We start from the raw sequence: 23,160 nt of genomic DNA, 5'->3' as shown, positions 1-23,160 counted from the left end.
AACGACAGCTGCTGAGGTTGTTCACGGCCTGTGTATATTATCGTTTCGTGGGTAAGACAAGGCCGTGCGATCAATCAGAGCGTATTGACGCCGAGGGAAAGGAAGGGGGGAGGATTGGAGCTGACTCCCCTCTTTACTGTGAGCGATGAGCGAAGCGAGCAGCGCGTCGTTGCCGCGATGCGTCAAGCAAATTCGCACGTCGGTGCTGGTCGATCGCAGCGACGAAGCACGATCGTGATGGCGGCCCTTGCGACCTGTCTTGAGCACAGAGGCACCCTGATGGTCCTTCCTGAGATCAAGCACATCTGTCGCTCGTGATGGCTGCACAGCTTGTCCGAGATGCTTGGAATCAGAACTAGACTCAACTTGTCGCTGCTGAGGGGGGCATCCGCTGAGACCTTTTCCCCCCTCTCAAAAGAAAGGATGGGGGAGAGAGCGCAGGTGCCCCACTTTAGTCTAGCCAAAACAGTCTTCCCAACGCGGACCCAGTCTCTTGATCGCAGAGAGCTTGCGAGTGTCTCTCAACCGCCGTCACCACACGTTGCAACAACACAAATAATATTCGTCGTCTTCCAGGTTCACACGACTATATCTTCGCTGCTTGGTCGTTTGCGAACCAGCCATAGAAACGGTGCAGTTACCTCTCCTCTACGTTGAGGCGTGAGCCAGGGCCGTTGCGCTTAGTTGATAGAGCCGGAAGAAGACCTCATCTTCAGCATGCGGTCACCCAGGCTGCTTCCCGCTGTGGTGTCCTTGATGCTGCTGCTGCTGCTGACATGCATACAAGCTCGTGCAGCCGTGGTGCGCGGGCAGATCCAGCCCAACGAGCATCTGCGAGAACTTTCGTCTCTCGGACCGCACACAAAGATATCTCTCAGGCGGATACCTGACGCGCCGACGTTTGTAAGCGATTCGAGCGTTTCGGCTGAAGGCGAAAGTAACGGCCGCAACACAACCGCAGCCCAAGGCCGAGAAGTGTACCAGACCTTCATCCGCCGAGATGGTTCCTTTGTATTTCCGGACGTCATACCTGGCGCGTACGTCCTCAAGATCTCCAGCAGATGGCATGCATTCAGGACCTACCGCGTAGACGTCAGCGCACTGCTCGGAGGCGAGGGGCATGGGCAAACTGCCGTACCAGATTTTAGGAACAGCGCCAGGAATTCTGTCAAGATTCGGTCGCATACGCCGTAAGTCCATGCTCGCAAAGATGCTCATGTCTCGAAGAAGAGGGGAAAGGGTGCTGAGCTTACTAGCCGTTAACTCATCGCCTCTTTTGCATCTTCATCTCACCCCATGATGGACAGTGGCACACCGCTATCGTCCACCCTCACCCATGCCGTCCTTCCATCGCCCTTCATCGTCCAGCCGTTGGCCGCGTTCGAATTTTTTACTGAGCCCGAAGGCTTTAACATCAAGGCGCTGCTCGGCAACCCGATGATGCTTATCGTCATCGCAGGCGGAGTCCTCGTCTTTCTCATGCCGAAGCTCATGGTGAGTTCTGAGAAGCATGGAAATAAGGGGCCGCGTGCAAGCAAAGCGGTCCTATATCAGGATCAAATCTGACAAAAATGGCCTGGCATACCTACTTTCTCCTCGTCCAGGCGAATATGGACCCAGAATCGCTCGCCGAACTAAACGAGCAGCAAGCGGCGATGCAAGCCAAGATGAACGCCCTCCAGAGCGGCGACATTGGCAGCTTGTTCAAGGACGAGCCGAGAACAGCAGGCTCGGCAGGGGCCGCCCCGACGCGTTCAGCACCGGGCGGCGGCGGCGGTAAGAGACGACGGTAATGGTCACAAGGCCGTCTTATAGCATAACACCACACAGCATTGCATGGACTAGATAAGAACAGATGGGATAAATAGCGACGAAGGGTGGCCGCGGTGTTTCATTTTGAAAGCTATGCTACAGTGTACGTTCGTGTGGATTAGCGCGCTTTCATTGCTGCGTAGCTGCGACGCTAGCGAAGCTCCTTGGCTGCGATGGTGAGGGCGCGGCAGGTTCCCCATACTCCACGCTAGGATCGGAGGCGTCAACATCAACGGAGGCGTCAGTGACTGCGTCTTCGGATGCCGACATGCGTGTCTTCGTGCTCAGCGAAGATGGCCCAGGGGAAGCCAAAGCTAACAAAGGCACGTGAGCAGCAAGCGGCGAGCCTACGGGGCTGCGCTTGCCGGACGCCGTGGCAGCGGCCGCGGATGGAGGCTGGATAGGGCTTGGCGCCTTGGTGCTGCCATCGCTCCCTCTGCCTTCTCTCGTTGCCGTCGTCGAGCGATCCCAACCGAAGCCGAATGCATTTCCCGGCGCGAATGACGGGCTGGAAGGGCTCTGCGGCTCAGGAGACGACGGGCTCGAGCCCGGTCCATTGTTGAAGCCTACCACGCCCGGCACGTATGCTAGTAGCGGTGACGTTGCTGGGTGTTGGACCGGATGATGTAAATGGTGGTGGTGAGGATAGTGAGAGTGATATGGTCCAGCGGCCGCCCCGAATGTGCTGCTGGCCATGCTATTGGCAACCTCGCGCAATCCGCCGCTACTATTACTGGCACGGTGGTGCAGCGTGTGGCCGTGTATGCTCCCACTTCCTCCACCTGACCCGACGGAGCCGGCGCCAGTATCCCTGTCGCGAACTCCGACTCCGACGCCCACAGCAGCCGACGGTAGTCCGGAGAGCGGACCCCAGATGTTGCTCCCAGTCCGGCTGCTAGCCGGGTTCGCCCATATGTCCTTCTCAATCGCCCCGGCGGCGGATGGCAGAGGGCCGAGGGAAGGACTGACATTGGTGCTCGAGAGGCCCACCCCTCCAGGTCCGACGCCGAGGCCAGAACCACGTCGAGCGCCAAGCCGAGGGGAATTCCAAGGTGAGGAAGCAGTCGCGGAGCGAGGAGCTCCTATCGAGGGGGGTGAGACGAGTGTGCTGCTGCCAAATCCTGCTGCAGCAGAGACTGAGCTCGCCGGCCAAAGGGAAGAAGCAGTGACACCTGTGCATGTGCTGCCTATTGATGCAGCCGAGAGCTCGCCGCCCATACTTCCGCCGAAAGGAGGCAAGGGGGAATGATGTCCCCGTGCCGGACTCGAATGCTGCGTGTCATTTCCCGTCGGGGATGGATCGATGGGAGAGAAGGGTTGGAACGCAGATATTCCACTGGGTGGCCCTGCGATATTGAGCGGCAAGGGAGGCGGCGGCGCAGGGACAGCGGGAAGAGCAGGTATCATCTGAGCATTGCGAAGTGCCGTGAGACTGTTTGCCGCGCTTGCTACGCTTGCTACGCCGGAGTAAAAGGTGTTAGTGTTGTTTGCGAACGGCGGTGGGGGGCCATGTGCCTGGGCATGTGCATGTGGCGGAGTCGAGGATTGGAGCTGGTGTGGTTGCTGCTGCTGCTCTCTTTGCGCTTGCGCTAAAAGGACGGAGGAAGGCACGAATTCGGGGTTGTGCGGGTTGAGCGCAAAGGAAGTTGCAGAGGACATCGGCGAGTAGCTGCTGCTCGTCGCAGAGATGGCATTGGGCTGGGAGAAGCTGCGACTGCTCGGAACAAATTCGTTTGCAGATGTTGGCAGGGAGAGGCCGGCAGCATTCTGCACGTGCGGATGCTGCTGTTTTCGGCCTTTACCGCCAGGACCAGTGCGGCCACTGCCACGTCCGCTACCTAACCCTCTGCCGTGTTTCCCGCCGCTCTGGGGGCCGGGTGCGAATGCATTATGGCTCGCAATGGCGCCGCTGGGCCCACTGCCACCAAAGCGACCGCCTTGCTCGAACGCCTCGGTGGAGTTGACGTCGATTGGAGCATTCTCGATCTTCTCTGTCTCCTCCTTCAGCTTCTCAAGTTCGTTCAGCAGAGTAGCGAGATCTTCATGCTCGAGCCTTTCAGCTTCCGCTCTAGCTTCGTCTGCCTTCTTGATGACAGCATCCAGTGCCTTTTGTTTGGCTCCGATCGTGTCGTTCGTCTCCTTTGTCATCGTGGCCAGCTCACTCTCTTTCTCCTGTGCCTGCATCCTCCACTTCTTCAGCTCTTCTTCCCGCTCCTCTTCCTTGATGCGCCACTCGTCTAGACCGAGCTCCACCTCCTTCGCCTCGCGCTCCGCCTCTTCGGCCTGCATGTTCGCCTGGCGGATGCTCTCCTGTAGAGCGAGCACCTTCTGCTTGCTCCTGTGGTCGGTCCCGCTCATGCGCTCGAGCCCGCGCTTGACCGCCTCGATCTCGTTGCGCAGCGCTGCTTCGGTCCGCGACGCATCCTTACGCGCCTTGCGCACCTCCGCACTGAGCTGGCTGCGCGTCTCTTGCGAAGCAGCCAGCTCGGCTTGCAGCGATGCGAGGCGGAGCGCTAGCGGCGCTGTCCTCGTGTCGGCCAGGGCGGAAGGCTGGGTGGACTCATCGCCAATGTCGCCAAGGGCACCGCGGTCTCCGTTGAATGAAGAGCGCCGCGAGCGGGCGGGTGAGACATGCCGCGGTGATGCATGGTCATCTATGTGCACGTGCGTTATGTCAGCACTTGGTTGGGCAAAGCTGGCAAAATGCAACGGGCACAGCCTACTCACCAGGCACGACCAGGCCGTCTTGACGAGGCATCCGCGACGTCATCTCGTATGACTCGTCCGAATGATCGGCCTCGCTGGCTAATTGCGGGAGTCGATGATAATCCCGTTGCCTTGCCTGTTCCTCCCTGAGCAGCCCATCCATTTCCTTCCTGCGCCTCTCCCTCGTCCGAAGTTCTTTCGCCCGGCCCACCGCATTGCAGACGGCTTCGGGACCGATGCAGAGCTCAACTTTGTGCCTGAATCCGGGTCGCAGGCCAAAGACGACGATGACGGCCTCGCCAGGATGGGAGTCGGACATAAGCACGTGCTTCCATGAGGAGCCGTCGACGAGAACGGAGACGCCCTCAGCGAAGAGGTGAGATACGGGAGATTGTGCACTCGAAGATGATAAAGCGGAGGCGATGACGAGTGCTGAGGGTGAGGTGATGGCATCCTCCTCTTCCTCTCCGAGATCATTTGCATCCGCATCATCGTCCATGTGGCCGTCTTGTGACGATGGCAACGAGCCTCGACTCCGCCCCGACACCTGGCCATGAAACGAGGTGGTGCCATTGCCATGAACTTGCGCCTTTGCATGTGCCATATGCTGCAGGAAGATCTGATGCTGCTTGTCCTTCTGCCGCCTAAATCGCTCCAGCCGCGCCACCTCTTCCCGCCGACGCTCCATGTTTAGTGTCCTTTCAATGTGGGCGTTTCCGTCCTCATTCAACGAGTAGCCCCCGTCCTCTTGCAGTACCTGCCCTGTGTCATTCTGGACAGACTGCTGTGGGATGTCGTGAAGATCCACAGCGGTCGCACTGTCGTCCCAATCTTCCTCCTCTTCCTCTCGGTGCCCTCGGCGTTGTCTCGAACCCAAGCCATCTCCATTACCTCTCCCTCGCGAGTTTGAAACAGACCTTGAGTCCTTATTGGCGCTCTTTTCATCCTGATGCAGCTGGCTGATTGGGGGTGGTCGGAGGGAGATGAGAAATGTGATGGAGACCGGGTTGACGTCTTGCACGTCTATCCGATATGGATGATGCTTTGGCAAGAAAGCCATGCTGTCGTTTGGCGAGTCGGAGGATATTGCAGCCAAGTTTTCTGCCCCTTGAGATGCAAGAGCATGATTGTACGATGCATATCCGCTTATCAGCCGCGAAGAAGAGGCTACTGGCGGGGACATGGCGCACTGCTCATCCGAGGATGTAAAGGATCCGTGCAGGCTGTAGGTACTCCGTCCCGCCAGGCTCTCTGTACTTGTACCAAGCACGAGACAGTCGCTGCCGTCAGCAGCTAGCGGCGCTGATTCTTTTGGTTCCTGCACTCAGTCCTCGTTGAGCGAGAGCGTTGAAGCGATAGTCATAGATTCCTGCACATACACCATGACCTCTACCATAGCCCTTGGACCTCAGCAGCTTTCACTCGCTTCCCTCCTCACATCTCTATAGCTGGGCCCAAAATTGAGATCCTGCTTGGGGGAGTCCCACCATTAGCCAAGAAGCCATGAAGGGCGATGCGTCACGCACCGACTCTGTCTGGCCGTGGCACTTCAGCACAACAGTGTGCAGTCAGCCAGTGAGCGACAATGCGCGGAACGCTTCCAGTCTCACTTGGAAGAGAGGCGCGAAAGCAACACGACGACTCGTCACCACCTTGAGCCTCCAAATGTGCTGCGTGCTGGTAACGCTTTGATCGAAGGTCTTGCGATTTAGGGGGGTTGACATCGACCTTCACCACGAGCGCGCTACGTTCAAAGCAACAGCAAGGACGTCACCTTGGCGCAGTAGCTCTTGATCACTCTTGCTACATTTCGACCGGGTCCTCGCAAAGATGGTCCGCGAAATTGAGCCTGAAAAGGCGACACAATCGCTCGCCGTCCCGTCCGAGGATCCAAAGTCGAGTAAGGACGAGACGAAGAACAAGGCTGGCAAGGAGGATGCAGATGGGAGAGACAGAAAAGATGCAGACAAGAAAACGAGCAAGGAGGATGAGCTAAATGAAGAGGATCTGCAGCTCAAGAATGAGCTGGAAATGCTTGTGGAGAGGCTCAAGGTGCGTTGGTTCATGTCATAGCCAGCGGCGCGCGGTCTCTTGATGCTGACGAACGCAATCTTGTGCTCTTTGTTGCTGCAGGAGGATGAAGGGACGCTGTATCGACCAGCTTTGGAGTCGCTCCGCACGCTCATACGAACAAGCACATCGTCCATGACATCTGTTCCGAAGCCGCTGAAGTTCCTACGACCACATTTCCCAGGGCTCAAATCGCTTTACACATCGTCGCTCACTACTGCCTCTTCCACTGCCAACGAGTACTGGCGCTCAGACTCGCTCGACAAGTCTCTTTTTGCCGAAATTCTCTCGGTACTCGCAATGACCTACTCGGACACAGGAGACCGCGAGACCCTTGCCTTCCGCATCGAAGCTGTCAGGGTGGCGCAAGCCAGCACACCTGATGCAGACGGCAAGGCCGATGATCCAGGTGTATGGGGACATGAGTACATGAGGCATTTGGCAGCAGAGATCGGAGAGGAGTACAACACGCGAGTGCAAAGAGGAGAGCATGGCGCTGCGGGTGACGAGGGAGCACAAAAACCACAAACGAATGGAGACGGTAGCAAGCACATTACCGCTTCGACAGCTTCCTATCAGGACCTGTTGGATATTGCTATGCTTGTCGTCCCGTTCTCTCTCAAACACAATGCCGAGGCTGACGCAGTCGACCTGCTACTCGAGCTTGAAGCTATCGACAAGCTCGTGCCCCACGTCGACAAGGACACTTATGCGCGCGTCTGCTTGTACATGGTCAGCTGTGTCAACCTCCTGGTACCGCCAGATGACATCCAGTTCTTGCGTACGGCGCATGAGATTTACCACAAGCACGACCGACACACCGAGGCGCTCGTCCTCTCCCTGCGCATCGGCGACAAGCAGCTGATTAGAAAGGACTTCGAGGCGCCGCAGAACCCGATCATGAAGAAGCAGCTTGCCTTCTTGCTTGGTCGGCAAAATGTGCCGATCGAATGGCTCCAGGAGGAAGACGAGCTGATTGCAGACCAGGACCTCATCGATGCCATCTTCAACACCCGCCTTTCAGAGCACTTCATCTCGTTCGCAAAAGAGCTGAACGTCTATGAGCCAAAGAGTCTCGAGGATATCTACAAGACCCACCTCGAAAACTCTCGTACCGGCCTCAGCAACACGGTCGACTCGGCACGGGGTAACCTCGCGAGTACATTTGTAAACGCCTTCGTCAATGCAGGCTTCGGCAATGACAAGCTGATGGTCGGCGCGGAAGAAGGCGATAGCTGGATCTACAAAAATAAAGACCACGGCATGCTCTCCGCCGCAGCCAGCCTGGGAATGAGTCTGCTTTGGGACACGGAGATGGGTATGAGCCACATTGACAAATATACCTACTCGAGCGACGAGAACGTCAAGGCGGGCGCGCTCATGGCGTACGGGATTCTCCACTCTGGCGTCCGAACAGAGATGGACGCGGCGCTTGCCTTGCTCACCGAGCACGTCGACTCGTCCTCCACGCCGCTCAAGGTTTCAGCCATTGTTGGAATCGGCCTTGCGTATGCTGGCTCGCATCGGGAGGACATTGTGCCCCTGCTGCTCCAGCACGTCAGCGACGAGACGGCGCCCATGGAGGTCGCGGCAATCTCGGCACTGGCGCTCGGGCTCATTTTTGTCGGCTCTGCACACGAGGAGATCACGCCGACAATCCTACAGAGCATGATGGAGCGCGAGCCAACACAGCTCGATGACAAGTGGGCGCGCTTCATGTCTCTCGGTCTCGCCATGCTCTTCCTCGGCCAACAGGACCAGAGCGACGCGACGATCGAGACGCTCAAAGCAATCGAGCATCCTATCTCCCTGCAGACCCAGGTGCTGGTGGATATGTGCAGCTACGCCGGCACCGGAAATGTGCTCAAGATCCAGACCATGCTGCACCACTGCTTGGAGCACATCGAGAAGAAGGATGAGGAGGACAGCGGCGAGGACGGGCAGGATGGTGGCGGAGATGATACCGTCGATGCGGGCGGGAGCGGAGGCGGTGTGACCAGCGACGCTGCGCCGAGCGCCGGCAGAAGCAATGGCGAGGGCGTCAACAGCAACGAAGAAGAGGAGAGCAACAAGTCCGACTTGCATCAGGCGTACGCTGTGCTCGGTGTCGCACTGCTGGCCATGGGCGAAGATGTTGGCGCAGAAATGACCATTCGACATCTCTCGCATCTCATGCACTACGGCGAGCCTGTCATTCGGAGGAGCGTGCCGCTGGCGATCGCGCTGCTCAATCCTTCAAACCCCGCAATGAGCATTCTTGACACGCTGTCCAAGTACTCGCACGACAATGACCTTGACGTTGCCATCAATGCCATCCTCGCAATGGGCATCGTTGGCGCGGGAACGAACAATGCGAGACTCGCGCAGATGCTCCGACAGCTGGCTGGGTACTACCACAAGGAGCCAGATTGCTTGTTTATGGTCCGCATCGCGCAAGGTCTCGTGCACATGGGCAAAGGCCTGATTGGCATCAATCCGTTTCACACCGATCGCTCGCTTATGAGTCGCACCGCGGTGTGCGGTCTGTTGTCTGTCCTCATTTCCTTCACAGATGCTCGGGAATGTGAGTTTCAGCGGCCAAGAACGAGTCACATTTCGTGTTGATCGGAGGCGCTGATCGCATTGCTCCCCTCTTTGCTCTTTGCACGCGCTCGCAGTCGTTCTGAGCAATTCACATTGGCTCCTATACCTGCTTACACCCGCCATGTTCCCGCGCTTCCTCATCACGCTCGACGAGGATCTGAAGCCCTTACCAGTGTCTGTGCGCGTCGGCAAGGCGGTCGATGTTGTCGGCCAGGCTGGCAAGCCGCGGACCATCTCCGGCTTCCAAACGCACACTACGCCCGTCAGGCTCAATGCGTACGATCGCGCCGAGCTAGGCACGGAAGAGTACCTATCTTATGCGCATGGTGAGTGTTCACTGAGCATGCCGCCTCTGTCCTGTGGAACATCGACCGCTCACGTCTTCCATGTTTCCCATTTTCCGCATTGTGTAGTTCTTGAATCTTTCGCAATCCTGCGCAAGAACCCAGGCTTTGAGAATCCAGATGAAGACATCAAGATGACGTGACACTTAGAGAATGTATACTTGAAAAAATACAGTAGCAGATGGAGAAAGGTCACCGATATTCAGTTTGCTGCAAGGTTAGGGTTGTTACGCCGCTGTTGACCGTAGTTGATGACTCTGAGCCCTACGATACTGTACTCAAAAAATTACGGTGATAGAGATTGGAGATTTTGGCGCGTGCAGGTCGATCACATTTTTACCCCTCCGTAAAGAATTGATGCCCTGCACATGCCATTTTCTTCTATGGGGAGAGGGTATGAGCTGTTCAATGGTGCCAGGAAGCTGCAGATACGCAGCTCACCAGAATGGCGTCCATACTGCTGCCAATCAAGTTCAAATCGGTGAGTCTTGGGGGCCGCGTCGGACCGAGTGGTGCATAGTTGTCGCGAACGAGTAACCCTCCTCGTCCTTGTCGCAAATGCTTATCTGATGGAGCTCGATCTCACCATCGCCATGGGTGAGGGGTATTCAAACAGTGTCAGATGGTGGATAAAGGTAGCAGAAGTGCTTAAATAGTTTTTAGGTGACGCACAGCGTGTCATGAGAACCGATGGCATGCTGTTCGCGGGTGTGCAAGATCTGAGTGGCATGTTGGGCGCGTGCTAGGTTCCCGAGCTAACGTGTTGCATTCTCCCGACACACTTTCGCGAGCAGGTGCCAACCGAGAAGCCTAGCGAGCACCGAGATACCTTAGCATTGCAGGGTCAAAAGGGTCGAAGCGAGTCGCCATTGCCAGATGCACCAGTCGTCCGCACTTGGAGAGTATGCCATCAATTGGCTGAGTTGATCGAGGATGGGGCACGCTTTGAGTATGGAAGCTGGAGAATGTGGGGGCTGAGCACAGCGAAACGAAGGAAGCGCTGGCTACATTCAGGATCGGTGCAAGGGAAAGCACCTGAAAACGCAGACAACGCTATGGCGCTGGATTCGCCTTCTACCTCAGCTACTGCGCAGCTATCACGCTCGACGGGGACACCATCGCAGGCTTCATGGTCAACTTCACATCACGCATTAACGACCAATATGTCCCTCTCGAGGGAATCAAGTCGCAAGAGACCAGCATCACACTTGGTTGAATGCGATTGTGGCACCAATCTCCCCGGGTCTGCGATCGTCTATGCCGAGCCAGGGAGCGTCTTGACGCCAACTACCTTGAGCCCACCGAGTAATGGATTTGCAGGCGATATGAACTTTGTGAGTCATGTGAAGGTGGAATGAGGGGACGCATGTGGATCACAAGCTCAACCCCACTCGTTGGCCTTTAGATGAACTTCTTTAGCGACTCTTCATCATCGTCCATCTTTGCAGGGCCAGGCCCAATGTCCGGGTCAAGTACAATCTCCAGTTCGACAGCGGCCGCAGGTACTCGTGATATGGACCTCGAGCAGTGGCTTTCTATGCCGATCGATCTGAATGGCTCATCTACATCTACATCCAGCTCAGTGACTTCTCCAGCGCATGTTGGATCTACTTCCGGCTCATCAAGGGTGTTCACGGCCGGAACGCCAGTATTTGAGGCATTAACTTCGCTTCAAGATCCTCGACAGAGCTTGGGCTCGAGCTCGCTCTCTACTGTGGATAAGGAGGGGACCAAAAAATCGCGCAAAGGAAAAGCTCGAGCCATCCCCATTACTTGTGGGCGTGTCGGCAGCTGTGGGGCTGAAGATTGCTGCTTGCTTGGATTGGCGGGGACCATAACGAACCGCAAGGAGAGCTCAGGGATACAGTCAAATTCACCTGTTACCCACGCGGAGAATCCTCCACACTCACCAGACATCGATCAGGCAGGTGCGACCCGTGCAACCCGTGCGAGCAACGCAAGCGGGTTCATCACAGGGCCCAATTTTGTGTCCAGCTTTGCTTCAACATTGCAAGCTGCGCCTGCGAGTTCATGCGCTACATCGTCTGTGCAGCTCGTTTTGCCGACCCCGGCAATGGTCCAAGGCGCAGCGAGTGATGCTATGTCGACCATTCTCACATCTGTGCCGGGGCTAGGTTCTCTAACTGGCACAGCAGCGACTGCTCACCGGAACACGCTTGCTGATAGCCCGCTCTCAAGCCCATACAATGGAGGAAATGCATCACCCATGGACGCGGCGCCGTCGCGCTCAAGCCCCATGGCAGCACATCCTGATGCACAACAGTTGGCAGAATCGAGCGATCCCACAGCAGCCTCATCTGTAGTGCAAGCCAAAGCCTATGCTCGAGCCCCGCGGGCGGATGCCGATCGGCCACAATGTTCCAATTGTGACTCGTATCGCACGCCGCTCTGGCGTCGCGACCCAGAGAATCGTCTTCTCTGCAATGCATGTGGGCTGTATCAAAAACTTCACAAGAAGCCGCGACCAAAGACGCTCAAGTCGGCATTCCAGCATCATCCGGATTGTATGGCGCCGACAACGCACGCGTGTCAGACGCATGGGTGCCAGATCGAGCCGGACGAAAATCCGCAGACTTGCGTGAATTGCGGGACAACTACAACGCCTCTGTGGAGGAAGGATGAGAATGGACAGCCGAATTGCAATGCTTGTGGACTTTGGAAGAGTCTGCACAAGACGCCCAGGCCGGTGCGCATGCGTATGGACCACATCAGAAAGCGACAGAGGGCAGACGACAAGAAGGCCAAGAAGGTGAGCGGTGAGGCTGCTGCCGGGGTAAATGCGTCAGCACCAGGCTCGGCACGAAGTAGCATCAGCGGCATGGCGGATGTTCTGCCCAAAGCTGGAACACAGAGCGATACCTTTGCTGCAACGCCTATGACTTCGCAGCTCGTTACGTCGACGGTGTCCACGCCGGTCTCTCCCGCAAGCATGGATACACCGGCGTTGGACGCCGCGATGAATTGGCCTCACACTTTGCGCGAAGGCGGTTTTTCCAACAGCGCGGCGATGCCTGCACCATCGACAATTGCCAATCCCATGTTGCCGTTCGAAGCGCAGGGTCAAGAGGGCGGTTCCAGCGGAATTCCCATCATTGCTCATCCCATGCCCCATGGCATTTCGCTGCAGTGCCCGCACACTGGCCAGTCGTGGTTCTTTCCAACCAATGGTAACGGGCAGCAGCCACAACACGCGCTGCCGGGCCGTCCACAACTTTTGCAGCGATTACCTCAGCTGCATCAACCGCCCCACCAACGTGAGCACCTCTTTGCCAATTTCAGTTCACCTGTCGCGCCTCCCGGTACAGGCGCGCTCGGTGACTTGCCGTCGTTCTGGGATAATATGGCCTCGGTGTCAACTACGTCCGATCTTGAAGAATTGGTCTTCCAAGCCAAAACCTCTGCGGCGGATCAGCAGCAGCTTCAGCTTGTCCAGCACTCGATGGGCCAGGTTCTGTCCCCCACTGCCGCACCTGCACCTACCACCGCGGCCTCCGTCAACGGAACCGTTGCGGCACAACAAGGACCTAGGGTTCTTTTGCGCCGTCTTAAGCCGCGGACAGAGCGCAGCAATGTACACGACCCGGAGCGAGCGCAAGCCGACGGCTTCGAGGACGACGCGTCTCGCTCATTAGCAGGCGCGTTCAGCCGACTCCGCAACTCCACGCAGCCGGTCAAAAAGGACAAAAGCAGCAGTAGCAAGTTGTGGTGGACAGTGGCGAGCGAAGGCTCCTAATGGTGTTGTGTTCAGTCATTGCCGTATCTTTCATGATACACCAAAAATACATATTGCGGCGTAGATCGCTACATTGCTGTTCTTGACATTCTTGCTCATTAGTGCGTGCTCTTGCATTGCATCAGATCAACATCTTGCAATATAGTCGGCGTAAAGAGTGTCCACGAAGCTACGGTCGGTGTGAATCAAGGAGAGCAGCTCTCGAACAAAGTCGCGCTTGCTCAGAGGTTCGGCACCCGGGCCGTTGATTGCCAGGACCGGATCTCTCAGAGCCATGCCGATGATGCCACCGGCAGTTCGAGACGAAAGAGGTGCGACAGCGTCTCGTGATGCTGCCGAGGATGCGGCGGCGACGGGACCTGCCTTCTGCGGCACTGATGTGGTCTGGCCTGGCGATAATCGAGTGGACTCGTTATCGAGCGGCTCAGCAGCTGCAGTAAGCCTGCTCGATGGCTTCTGATGTTGTCCATTGGTTACGACCGGCGCGGTCCCGCCGCTGGGTGTCGAGGGAGATGACGAAGACATGTGGGCAGATGATGTCTTGATTCCAAGCATGGCCATCAGGTCCGCTGCGATTCCAATGCCTTGGTTCGCTCCAGAATCTTGCAGGTTCGTTACTCCGACAGAAGTGCCATTTTGCTGTTCAGGAGACAACCCATTTGGCGGTGCCGTCCCACCATTTGGAGCAGATGGCAACTGTCCGGCCGGAGCTGCAGATGGCGGGCCAGCAGAAGCATGTGCCATCATAGGAGTTCGTATCGTCGCTACGCCGCCGTTCCGTAGCGCATGTGAAGCTGGCAGCGCAGGCAGTGTCAATGCGTTGGCGCCTTGAAAGATTTGATCCATCAATGAAAGGCCGGTAGCTTGTGAAGGTGGTTCACCTTGCTTGGTTGCAGGCGGAGACGACGTGGCACCCGGCGTATCATTGGGCGGCTGCGCTGCTGAACCAAAAAGTGCGTCGAGAGTGATATTTTGCCCAACAGATTTGGCTTCGTTCGGTTTAGAAGCAGGCACAGCAGAATTCGGCGCTGCGTGCAGTCTGCTCGGCATCAAGTGCACCGTGGTCAGAACAGCAGCGAAGCTAAGGCGAGGGCACATCCATCTCACCGGATCAGTTCCTTTCCGATCAACTCTCGTTGAGCGGCTTCGAAAATCCAGATGCCATACGTATCATCTCCTTCTGATCAAGCAACACTGGTCAGGATCCAGAATCTTCAATACGTCAGGTGTATGAGCTCCAGCCACGAACCTTCGCTGTCATCGTCACTTGACTGCTTTTGAGGAGAGCCAGGATGGTAAATGATGAATTCTGGCGTGAGCTCGAGGTCGTCTTGCGGTGTAATGCTGGCGCTAAAGTTTTCGACTCCGTTTCGGTTCATGATGAAGAAGCCATAGTGGGGGGACTGTACTCTTTTTACCGTAACGCATAACCCATGTGGAAATAGTGCTCAGCGGATCAAGATCGGGAAGCACAGATTCTTCGTGAAGAACGCTCACCGCTGATAGATGAACATGGGACCTTCAATACCAGTCTTGGTCTAAGTTCCCCGAGACATCAGATCAGCCTCAGGTCCATCATTAGCTTGACTCATGAATGCATCCTCACCCATTGCTCCTGGTGCGAGTACAGCACAACAAAGGACGCAGAGCAGATGATCTTCTCAATACTACTGTCATGTCGCTTGAGAACTCGCATATTGAAGTCGCGCCTGGCGGCGTCCTGTGATCCATCCATGTTGTTTTCGGAGTCGAAGAGGTGGTGGAGGCCGCATCAATGGCGGTTCACTCAGTGTTTTCAAAAGAGGCTTGGAAAGCAATCCTTTGACTTCGCTATCCTTCAGACTTTCGGATGAGGATGAAGACGAGCTGGTGAAGGACTGTTTGAGCGATGAAGACGATTCCATTTGGTAGCATCAGCGCTATGGAGAAAAAGCTAGAGGGCCAAGGAGATGACGAGGATGTCTCAGGTGAATGAGCACGGGCCACCCGGCACTATAGGGCAGTCTTAATTGAGTCGAGACAAGAGGCAGTCGAAGCGATTTAGTCTTGCGCCTTGAACATTTCGAGCAAGAGCAAGGCTGAGCACTCCTCCATTCACATCAATGAATCACTAAGTGAACCCTGGTCTCCTCTACCTCAATCACCGGTGCTTCCGTGATCACGACGGAGACAGTGTGTTTTGGGGGGTTGTGCAAGCCGATCAGCCGCATTACTGCGTTGCCGCGAACAGGCCCAGATAGTATGTGCGCATAAGTGTGCCTGGTGGCTACCGACCCCCGTACCAAGGTCACCATAGCTGGAGCGGCTTCCCTATCGTGCGATCAATTGATCAAGCTAAGATCCCTTGGCCTCTTTCAGCTCAGAAAAGTCTCTCACTCGGTTGGGACGCCTCCCAACTCTCTCTTTATTGCAGCTGAACACATGAAGCAGCGCATATATTAACCTCGCGATCACTGTCATGCACAAGATGCCTTCGACAACGCCCTTGCAGGAGCTCATGGACAAAATACCGCACCATCGAGGTGGCACTCACGCTGAAGTCTCTCAGAGCTGCAAAGCACTGGTAGGTGTTCATTGCAGGTGTAGATCCCGAAAACATGCATGCTGAGTGCGCGTCTATCAGCTCTCCGTGAAGCGCCAAACAGCTCTTGCAGAGTTAGCGGCTCTGCTATCTGCATATGACGACGATCCTTCGGAGCTTTCCTACACGAGAGCCTTAGTGAATGACTTTGGTACTTACGTCCCGCTGATTGTCAAGCTGGCAGAGCTTGTGCTCAAGCAACGCGTCAAGATCGCTTATGAGCTATACGCGAAAGAAGATGGCGCACACGCGGACTTTGGCCTTCAGAATCGGGGCACGCATGCCGACAGACCATCCTCAGTCACTAATCTGAAGCCGATAATGCGGAAGTAAGCATTTATATGCCTTTGCCGTCTGTCTGTGCCCTGGGGTGTTCAATACTAACCGTCCTGTATCATGCTAGCAGTATCGCGACTAACACCCGCCCTCATATTGACGACGCTTCAGAGCAGAGCGAGTGCCAAAGGTGGCATCGGCTGGTCCGCGTGCTCATTAACCTCGCTCTAGATGCCCTGGATACCTTGCAAGAGAAAAATCAAGCCCATCGGACGAAGTGTGAGCTTGGATCGCCAACTCACTTCAGATGAGGCTGGCTGTATGCGCACTGTGACGGTTGCTCCACTTTCTGACGAGATTTTCGGTGTGCACAGATCGCGACATATTGCTCGAAACTTACGTCCCGCTGCTCGTAAACATCTTTGTCATCGCTTCCGAATACCCTTGGCTTATCCCGACGAAGAGCATTTCCAGCGTGAGTGGCTGGCCTCATCCGCGACAATAGCACCGACTGAACCATGGGCTTGTGACGTCACAGTGCTGCATGGCTCTTGCAGACCTGGCGGACACCTATGGCAGCAAGAGCCTTTGTGACAGAATCAGATCTGGAATACGAATGTGTGTTCCCTTTCGCGCCTCGTTCTTACGCTTCCCTTGCGCTGACAACATCTATATTCTCTTTCGACAGCGATGCCTTGGGGAGAGTATTGGCTTCATCTCATGGCCTTCGCGGCATGCAAGACCTTCTTTGGATCTGCCACCTATTGCGCCCAGAGCACGGTAGCGAACGGATGATTCGTTGCTTCTACGAAGATATGTTCTCCTTCTTGTCGCAACCGACCTTTACATTCACGCTGGGGTTCTTCCAAGGGATCATGCAAGCCGCAGCTGACGACATCATCGCAACGGGCAATGTGAACGAAGTATGGGACAACTTTGCAGCTATCAGCCACAATACGAAAGAGCAGATGAAGCGTGCTTGCATTCAGGCGGTCTTGGGAATCGAAAGGAGCGCTGCAAGCCAGCTGGCACCGGCAGTCCTCGATCTGAGCACCAGCCTCGAGGCGATCTCCAGCAGACGTCCAGTGCCTGTGACAGTCTTGCAAGTGCGACACCAACAACAAGAGAAGCCACTCAGCAGCCACGGACCGCCAATGATACTATGGATTCAGCATGTTGGGCTGGAGCTGAGCATCATCCTGCAAGGAAAGCTTTCTATTCTCTCCATGGAATGGAAGAACATCGACGCGATTGAATTAGGCGCTGACGGGCAGCGAGAGGTGGTGCGCATCAAATGCAGCCCAAAGACTCGGATGCAGCCGTGGTTCGAAAGTCAGATCGTCAGAAAGCTGGGTCCTGCAATTGAGCTCACCGTGAAAAGTAAAGAGGATCGCCGTAAGCTTGGCTTTGCCCTTACCCGTTGCAACCAACAGGACAAAGTAGTGCAGAGGACTGCAAGACCGACGCATCTGCCTACCGATTTGCTATCCAAACTCACAAAGCAGCCGCCAGCTTTGCGCAAGCGCAAGGGCGCCATCGCTCCTAGCATCGATGTTTCGGACCGGGGCGATTGCTCTGTTATTTTACCCATGAATGGCGAAGGATCCGCTCAACAACATGAAGCTCTTGAGAGCGCCAACATCACAGCTTCACCGCCGGTGTCGCACGCCTCGTGCCCGAGCCAGATCCAGAGGCGCACTCAAAAGATGCAGCACCTGTCACAAATGAACGACGAGACCTTGAGATCGGAGAGGCAGCTTTGCGATGCAGCCCAAGCACCAGCTGATGGTGCGCCCAAAGCCAGTCAATCACATTCAAAGAACGCGACCCTATCTGAGCTGGCCGCAGCTGATCCTCTGTGCGAAATGGAGAGCTTCTGGCCACAAGACGACGGAGAAAAAGGCACTCATGCTGGCGACATTGGTAAAGACTGTGATTCAGTTGAGAAAATTCATCAAGGCCCGGAAAAATATCTGCAAGCAAAGCCCGGCAAAACCGCCTCGCAAACTTCTGCGACGGTTCGAAACATTCCGACCGCGAAGAATGACCCCTCAGTACCAATCAAAGGACAGAACAAGGCGGTCAAACGGCCTGCCCCTCCATCGGATCCTGTGCGCCGCAGCCGGCGTGTGGCTCGCAAGCATGGGGTCAAGGAGTCTACAGAAGCAGCTAGGAGTCGAAACACAGCTACCGAGCCGATGAATGCAACCCTGTCTACGAGAGGCAGCGCTAATGACGAGCCTTTTCACGACAACTCCAGTTCCTCCTTAAGCACTGCATCAGCTCACGAAATTCAACAGCCGGCGAAAGAAATGCTCATGGGCATGCGAAATCGCAAAGCAGCCGATGCTGTTACCAACAGTGAAGAATCCGAAGCGAAAACAACTCCCGAAGCTAAGAAAGAGACTGTACTTGAACAGACGCTGACGAGGCAGCCATCCCTCAAAGAAGCTACAGCACCACGCATACAGGTTAGAAACACTTTCGAACGTTCACACAGGCGGTCGCATCAAGCCTCAGCTCGGGATAAAAGAGTGGACTGTTCATCGGATAAGGAGGATGAGGACGACGTTGACCATGAAGACTTGCCAACTGCTACTTCGAGGAAAAGAAAAGCAAAAGTCGGCAGCAAGAAGATGTCTTCAAAAAAGGCGAAGGCGTGTGACGAGCCACGAGTAAGCGCTACAAAGTCGACGCAGTTTAGCATGAAGCGCAAGAATGGTTGGGAGGCAAGAGAACCACATAAGATCACTACAACTAGAGTGAGCACTGCTCAGCTACAGCGAGATGCCGAACTTCCTCGCGCCGACAACACGCAAGCGAGAGGAGATGCTCGGACTAGTACGGGTTCGTCCCCCAGAGGCTCAACCTTCGACGCCAAGCCCGACAAATCTGGTGCCTTCGATCCCCTGCGAGGAGTTGTGCCGAGCAACCCCAATGTGGAGGAAGAGAAGGGCGATCTTGCCGGCTCTGTGACACTTGAGCTGCTTGCAGAACCGCAGAAGTCCCCGCCAGAGCCTCAGCCGCGTGAAAGAGACAGTATCACTAGCGACACGCAAAAGGCGTCCAAGAAAGGGTTCAAAAATGTCACAGCTTCGTGGATGACCGCAACACATCAAGCTCTCCAACGAACACGCTTTAGCCACATACCTGAGATGGGCACTGCCGGGGAACCCTTTGAAGATAAATGGAAGAGTGAGACTTCGCGCGCGGCGCCAAGGGACGAAGAAGAAGAGATAGTAGAGAACAGCCAGGTTGAAGATGAACAAGAGGCGCTCCGTTCCGGTGTAGAACTTCCTCCTTCGATTCAGCATTCTCAGCAAGTTTTTGTTGAAAGTGAGCAACATCAGCAGCTGGCCGTCACTCTCACCAAGAGCACTCAGGAAATGGTCGAAAGGAAGGCTCTATTTCCCGCACATGCGGCTCGAAAGCGTGATTCAAGCAGCCTTCCGTCTGTTACCACAACGTCACGCATCCCAGCCGTTCACGCTGTTGCAGACGAGGTATCTCCTTCATTGCATAGTGAGGTGTCGGCTGTCGGTGACCTACATACGAGAACTTCATCCACAATCCGAGCGCAACTGGACGACATTTCCCAGAACAAGCTGCTTGGGAGCAAAGCGGGCATTGGTAGCGACAGTGGTCTCAATATCACTTCGGCCGCTTCACACCACGAAAAGACTCCAATTGTGGACTCCGTGAGGGCTGCCTGCGCTGGCAGAATCCAAGTCGACACTAGCGCGGCAAGTGATCACGAGCTGAAGCGAGCCAACGATGCTGTACATATGTTGCCTGATGCTCCGATGTCGCTTCACGTGCCAGTGCAATTCACTTCTCCTAGGCGGATGCGCTCGCCCGGTGGTCCTCCAACTCGTCGCTCGCATGGTCATCCGGCTAACTCCGAAGCGCCAGAAGAACTGGACACAAGCATTTCAGCAGCCTTGGTTACGGCTCGGGCTCGCCGCAGGAAGTTCCACAAACTCCTAGCCGCTGGCAAGGACACCGTTGACACCGCAAGCTCCAATCTACCAACGTTAAGAGAACTGCAGGACAAAATGAACCAGCTTATACTCGTGAGTGTTAGAGCAACGCTGGATCCCGAGTGGCGAATGCGGGCTGATAGAACACTTCTCTCTTGCAGCTCATGATGGAGCAACTCACAGCGAAGCTGCATGATAAGGCGAACGAGGCCCGCTTCCGAAGCAAAGCTTTGCTTAGAAATGCATGCAAGTCTGCTCACAGGGAGGTCTTCTGGTGGTGAGTGCGAGGCCGTCAGCAAGGAGCCGGCGCTAGCCAAGTGACTTTAACATTTCATCCTGACCTTCTGCCTTAGTGCCGGCTTACTCGAATCCGTGAGAGACCTAGCTCAGCTCGCGGATAGCATCATTACACATCAAGAGGCTACGCTGAGCCCTCAGCCATTGCTGGACGCCTCCGATCAAATCGAAAAATTGACAGGTATTAAGCGTGCACAGCTTCCCGCAACACTGTTCTGAGATGGTCCTTCTCATGACCGTCTTCGTTGGGCGGGCGATGCGGAACTCGATCACAACGAATGTTACAAACTGTGTAAAAAATACAGCGCAGTGAGCCAGCGAAATCCTAAATTAAGTTCAACGCCTTCCGGCCCTAGTTCTGGAGCTTGATCCAGTTGCGCCAGGTCTGATCCTGGATCTGGTCGTAGAGAACTTGAATGTTTCACCATCAGAATCGGAATCGATTGCGTTGATTGCGCTAGCGGCAGCAGCATGACGTCTTATGATGCCGCAGCTGGCCGAGGACCTTGCACTCTCCATCGTTTCACTGACTGACTGACCCCTCAGCGTGCTTTTACCATTGTTGCTGCCTCCGCATGCGCCAAGCCCGACCGCGTCTTCTACACGTGCTGGCGCGAGGGACCTGCTGCATGTCGAAGTATTGTCACCGTCCGTGTCGTTCGACAAAACAGATCCTAAGCACTGCCGCTTGGTGGCAGCCAATTCAGCCGGCGATTTTGTGATACTAGCTACTTCGCCGCGCTTGCACGAGGGAGGCGGAGGCGCCATTTCGGTATCGCTACCTGATTCGGAATCATTGAGGACCAGACGACCTTTGGGGTTCTGCTTCTGCATGGCGGAGGCCCCTCGTCCCTGCGTGCCAGACTCAGCCGTCATCTGAAAGTCACCACCAGTAGGCTCGGCGCGTCTGTAGTAAGCTAGGACAAGGACATGCCGTCAGTTCGCGAGTGGCTGTACCAAAGTACCTGGGTGTGCCTTGTACTCACCTTCTCCCAAACCATAGTCATTCGCCTCTGGAAGTTCCAGAGCAACCGGCGGGCGTCGGTATTGTTGGGTTGATATCTGAGTCAATCACAGGGCCAGTCAGCGTCTTTTGCTGTTCTTTGTGGACACTAGCTCAGACAAGGCTTACTCTTCTGAACTTCTTGAAGTCTGGGATACTGGGATCGTACCGTGCAGTAAGCGGCCGTTGCGAGCGGCGACGATCCGTGCGAATCATTGGGATCTGGGTGACTTGCACCCAGCTGTCTTTGGGCTCATTCCTGAGTGTCTCAGGATCCAACGCACGCCATGCCTGCAAATCAATCTCGAGCTCGTCGATCCCAGTATTAACGTGTTGCTCCTGCTTCTTTTTTACGATGCGTGACTTTGTAAGAGTACCCCTGCCGCCTTGCGTCTTGGTGACGCCAGTGATGATCTCCATGTCGAAGGCTGAGGTCTGTTCGACCACTTCTTTTCTAGCAGCTTCGATGGCCTTCGAGAATTGCGCCTTGCTCTGCCGCGACTGCTGGACGCCCGCATGTCCATCTTCGGCGCTAGCCTGTTCTCTGTCTGTCAGCGCTGCCTGCCGGTCCGTGGCAAGAACGAGGGTGCGGCGCTGCGCACATGGCACGCTGTCGTCCTGTCCGATTTGCTGGCGCTGACAAGACGTGTGCGACGCACGCACGCCGTGAGTCTGCTTTTGTTGCGCGCCATCGTTGCTCACCAAGTCCATCGCGAGCGTATCCCCGCGCGACTCGGCTTCGAGCTGCCGCCTGAATTTGCGACTTCGCGGCTCATTTTCTTCGTCAATGACTGACACACGCTGTGATGCGGTGCCGCTGGAGTTGCCAGCGGCTTGAGCGATGCGCTGCTGCGCTGCTGAGCCGGTGATAAGGCGGCGGCGAAGGCCGCTAGCCGCGCGTGAATGTGCTGCGGTAGGTGCGGATGCGGACACAGCTGCTGTATGCACGCTTGCACCCGGTCCTGTCTCTCGTGCGGCGGAGGTAGAAGACATATGCGCTGCGCCGTAGCGTGAAGTGGAGGCTTGCTGATTACTTGGAGGGTCTTGCGAGTCGACCATAGAAAATGCCGGCTCATTGTATTTCGATGCAGTAGAACTAGCTGTTCCTGTCCGCAACAGCCTCTGCAGAATGAAAGCAGCAATAGCAACATGAGCCTCAGCTGCGGGTCTTGCAAGGCAAATAATGATGCTGCCAGCCTCAGAAGCAATCCGATACGTCGAGCACTTACCCTTCTTGCAACCGGTTTGGTAGATGAGGGCGGTGCAGCGGCCATACTGGGCGCATCTTCTTTTGCCAGTCCATCCGGTGCAGGACTCGCGCTCGAGCGCGGATCTGGCTCCGCTCGTGATGGCGCCTTGTCACAGTCACTCCTCGTGCTTCCCCTTGCGCCTGTTGCTGTTGTCGAGTCTGGGACAGCTGCTGCTGCTGCTAGATGAGAAGCCGCGCTTGTTGGAGTGTCCAGGGTGAAGATTTCCCGCGCTGACATGCCGAGCACGATGTTGTTGCGGACAATACCAGCGCTGTAGAGCAGCACGCTGAGCCTTCCTGCCGGAAAGTATGGTGCGTACATTCGGATGTTGGACCTGTCGGCGCCAAGCAAACGAGTGGAAAAGACACAGATGAAGACGTGAGATGATGAATCAGCGGCAATACCACGGGATTGAGGAGCGTCAACGATAGAACGCACGCATCCGCGGCTGCGGCCGCGCACATCTGGTCCATCTCGCTCATCTTGGCATTGAGCACGAGTAGG

The 23,160-nt window shown here is 55.9% G+C and overlaps 9 protein-coding genes across 9 annotated transcripts; 5 read left to right on the top strand and 4 right to left on the bottom strand.

Moving 5' to 3' along the window:
• Positions 1-244: 244 nt before the first annotated feature.
• Positions 245-690, top strand: K437DRAFT_109334 (uncharacterized protein). The gene has a single exon (XM_013388061.1). It carries the CDS (start codon positions 340-342, stop codon positions 655-657), a length of 318 nt encoding a protein of 105 aa, XP_013243515.1. The 5' UTR covers positions 245-339; the 3' UTR covers positions 658-690.
• K437DRAFT_246632 (uncharacterized protein) lies at positions 563-2,040 on the top strand. Its single transcript, XM_013388060.1, has 3 exons — positions 563-1,190; positions 1,308-1,494; positions 1,605-2,040. Exons 1-3 carry the CDS (start codon positions 718-720, stop codon positions 1,791-1,793), a joined length of 849 nt encoding a protein of 282 aa, XP_013243514.1. The 5' UTR covers positions 563-717; the 3' UTR covers positions 1,794-2,040.
• A 1,971-nt stretch (positions 2,041-4,011) lies between these two features.
• K437DRAFT_218107 (uncharacterized protein) lies at positions 4,012-4,245 on the bottom strand (the record flags this gene model as incomplete). Its single annotated transcript, XM_013388059.1, has 1 exon — positions 4,012-4,245. A coding segment is annotated over one exon (234 nt), but the record flags the coding sequence as incomplete, so codon positions are not given.
• A 1,959-nt stretch (positions 4,246-6,204) lies between these two features.
• On the top strand, positions 6,205-9,811 carry K437DRAFT_246627 (26S proteasome regulatory complex, non-ATPase subcomplex, Rpn1 subunit). Its single transcript, XM_013388058.1, has 4 exons — positions 6,205-6,570; positions 6,652-9,151; positions 9,246-9,497; positions 9,585-9,811. The coding sequence occupies exons 1-4, from the start codon at positions 6,349-6,351 to the stop codon at positions 9,656-9,658; spliced, it is 3,048 nt and encodes a 1,015-aa protein (XP_013243512.1). The 5' UTR covers positions 6,205-6,348; the 3' UTR covers positions 9,659-9,811.
• A 1,961-nt stretch (positions 9,812-11,772) lies between these two features.
• K437DRAFT_223744 (uncharacterized protein) lies at positions 11,773-12,261 on the top strand (the record flags this gene model as incomplete). Its single annotated transcript, XM_013388057.1, has 1 exon — positions 11,773-12,261. A coding segment is annotated over one exon (489 nt), but the record flags the coding sequence as incomplete, so codon positions are not given.
• A 1,017-nt stretch (positions 12,262-13,278) lies between these two features.
• Positions 13,279-15,156, bottom strand: K437DRAFT_235325 (PH domain-like protein). Its single transcript, XM_013388056.1, has 5 exons — positions 14,876-15,156; positions 14,767-14,807; positions 14,519-14,679; positions 14,377-14,449; positions 13,279-14,308 (listed from the first exon to the last, which is right to left on the bottom strand). Exons 1-5 carry the CDS (start codon positions 15,002-15,004, stop codon positions 13,396-13,398), a joined length of 1,317 nt encoding a protein of 438 aa, XP_013243510.1. The 5' UTR covers positions 15,005-15,156; the 3' UTR covers positions 13,279-13,395.
• Positions 15,157-15,352: 196 nt separating this feature from the next.
• Positions 15,353-20,751, top strand: K437DRAFT_273974 (uncharacterized protein). Its single transcript, XM_013388055.1, has 9 exons — positions 15,353-15,832; positions 15,893-16,179; positions 16,257-16,405; positions 16,501-16,601; positions 16,665-16,744; positions 16,815-20,199; positions 20,268-20,383; positions 20,460-20,593; positions 20,668-20,751. Exons 1-9 carry the CDS (start codon positions 15,728-15,730, stop codon positions 20,697-20,699), a joined length of 4,389 nt encoding a protein of 1,462 aa, XP_013243509.1. The 5' UTR covers positions 15,353-15,727; the 3' UTR covers positions 20,700-20,751.
• Positions 20,507-21,472, bottom strand: K437DRAFT_109247 (uncharacterized protein). The gene is made up of 2 exons (XM_013388054.1): positions 21,390-21,472; positions 20,507-21,320 (listed from the first exon to the last, which is right to left on the bottom strand). The coding sequence occupies exon 2, from the start codon at positions 21,277-21,279 to the stop codon at positions 20,740-20,742; it is 540 nt and encodes a 179-aa protein (XP_013243508.1). The 5' UTR covers positions 21,280-21,320; positions 21,390-21,472; the 3' UTR covers positions 20,507-20,739.
• K437DRAFT_109139 (uncharacterized protein) lies at positions 21,418-22,575 on the bottom strand. Its single transcript, XM_013388053.1, has one exon. It carries the CDS (start codon positions 22,463-22,465, stop codon positions 21,521-21,523), a length of 945 nt encoding a protein of 314 aa, XP_013243507.1. The 5' UTR covers positions 22,466-22,575; the 3' UTR covers positions 21,418-21,520.
• Positions 22,576-23,160: the final 585 nt, after the last annotated feature.

Source organism: Tilletiaria anomala, assembly GCF_000711695.1.
Source record: "Tilletiaria anomala UBC 951 chromosome Unknown K437scaffold_36, whole genome shotgun sequence".
In the NCBI taxonomy this organism is placed as follows: Eukaryota; Fungi; Basidiomycota; class Exobasidiomycetes; order Georgefischeriales; family Tilletiariaceae; genus Tilletiaria; species Tilletiaria anomala.
This window is presented reverse-complemented; position numbering and strand designations above follow the sequence as displayed.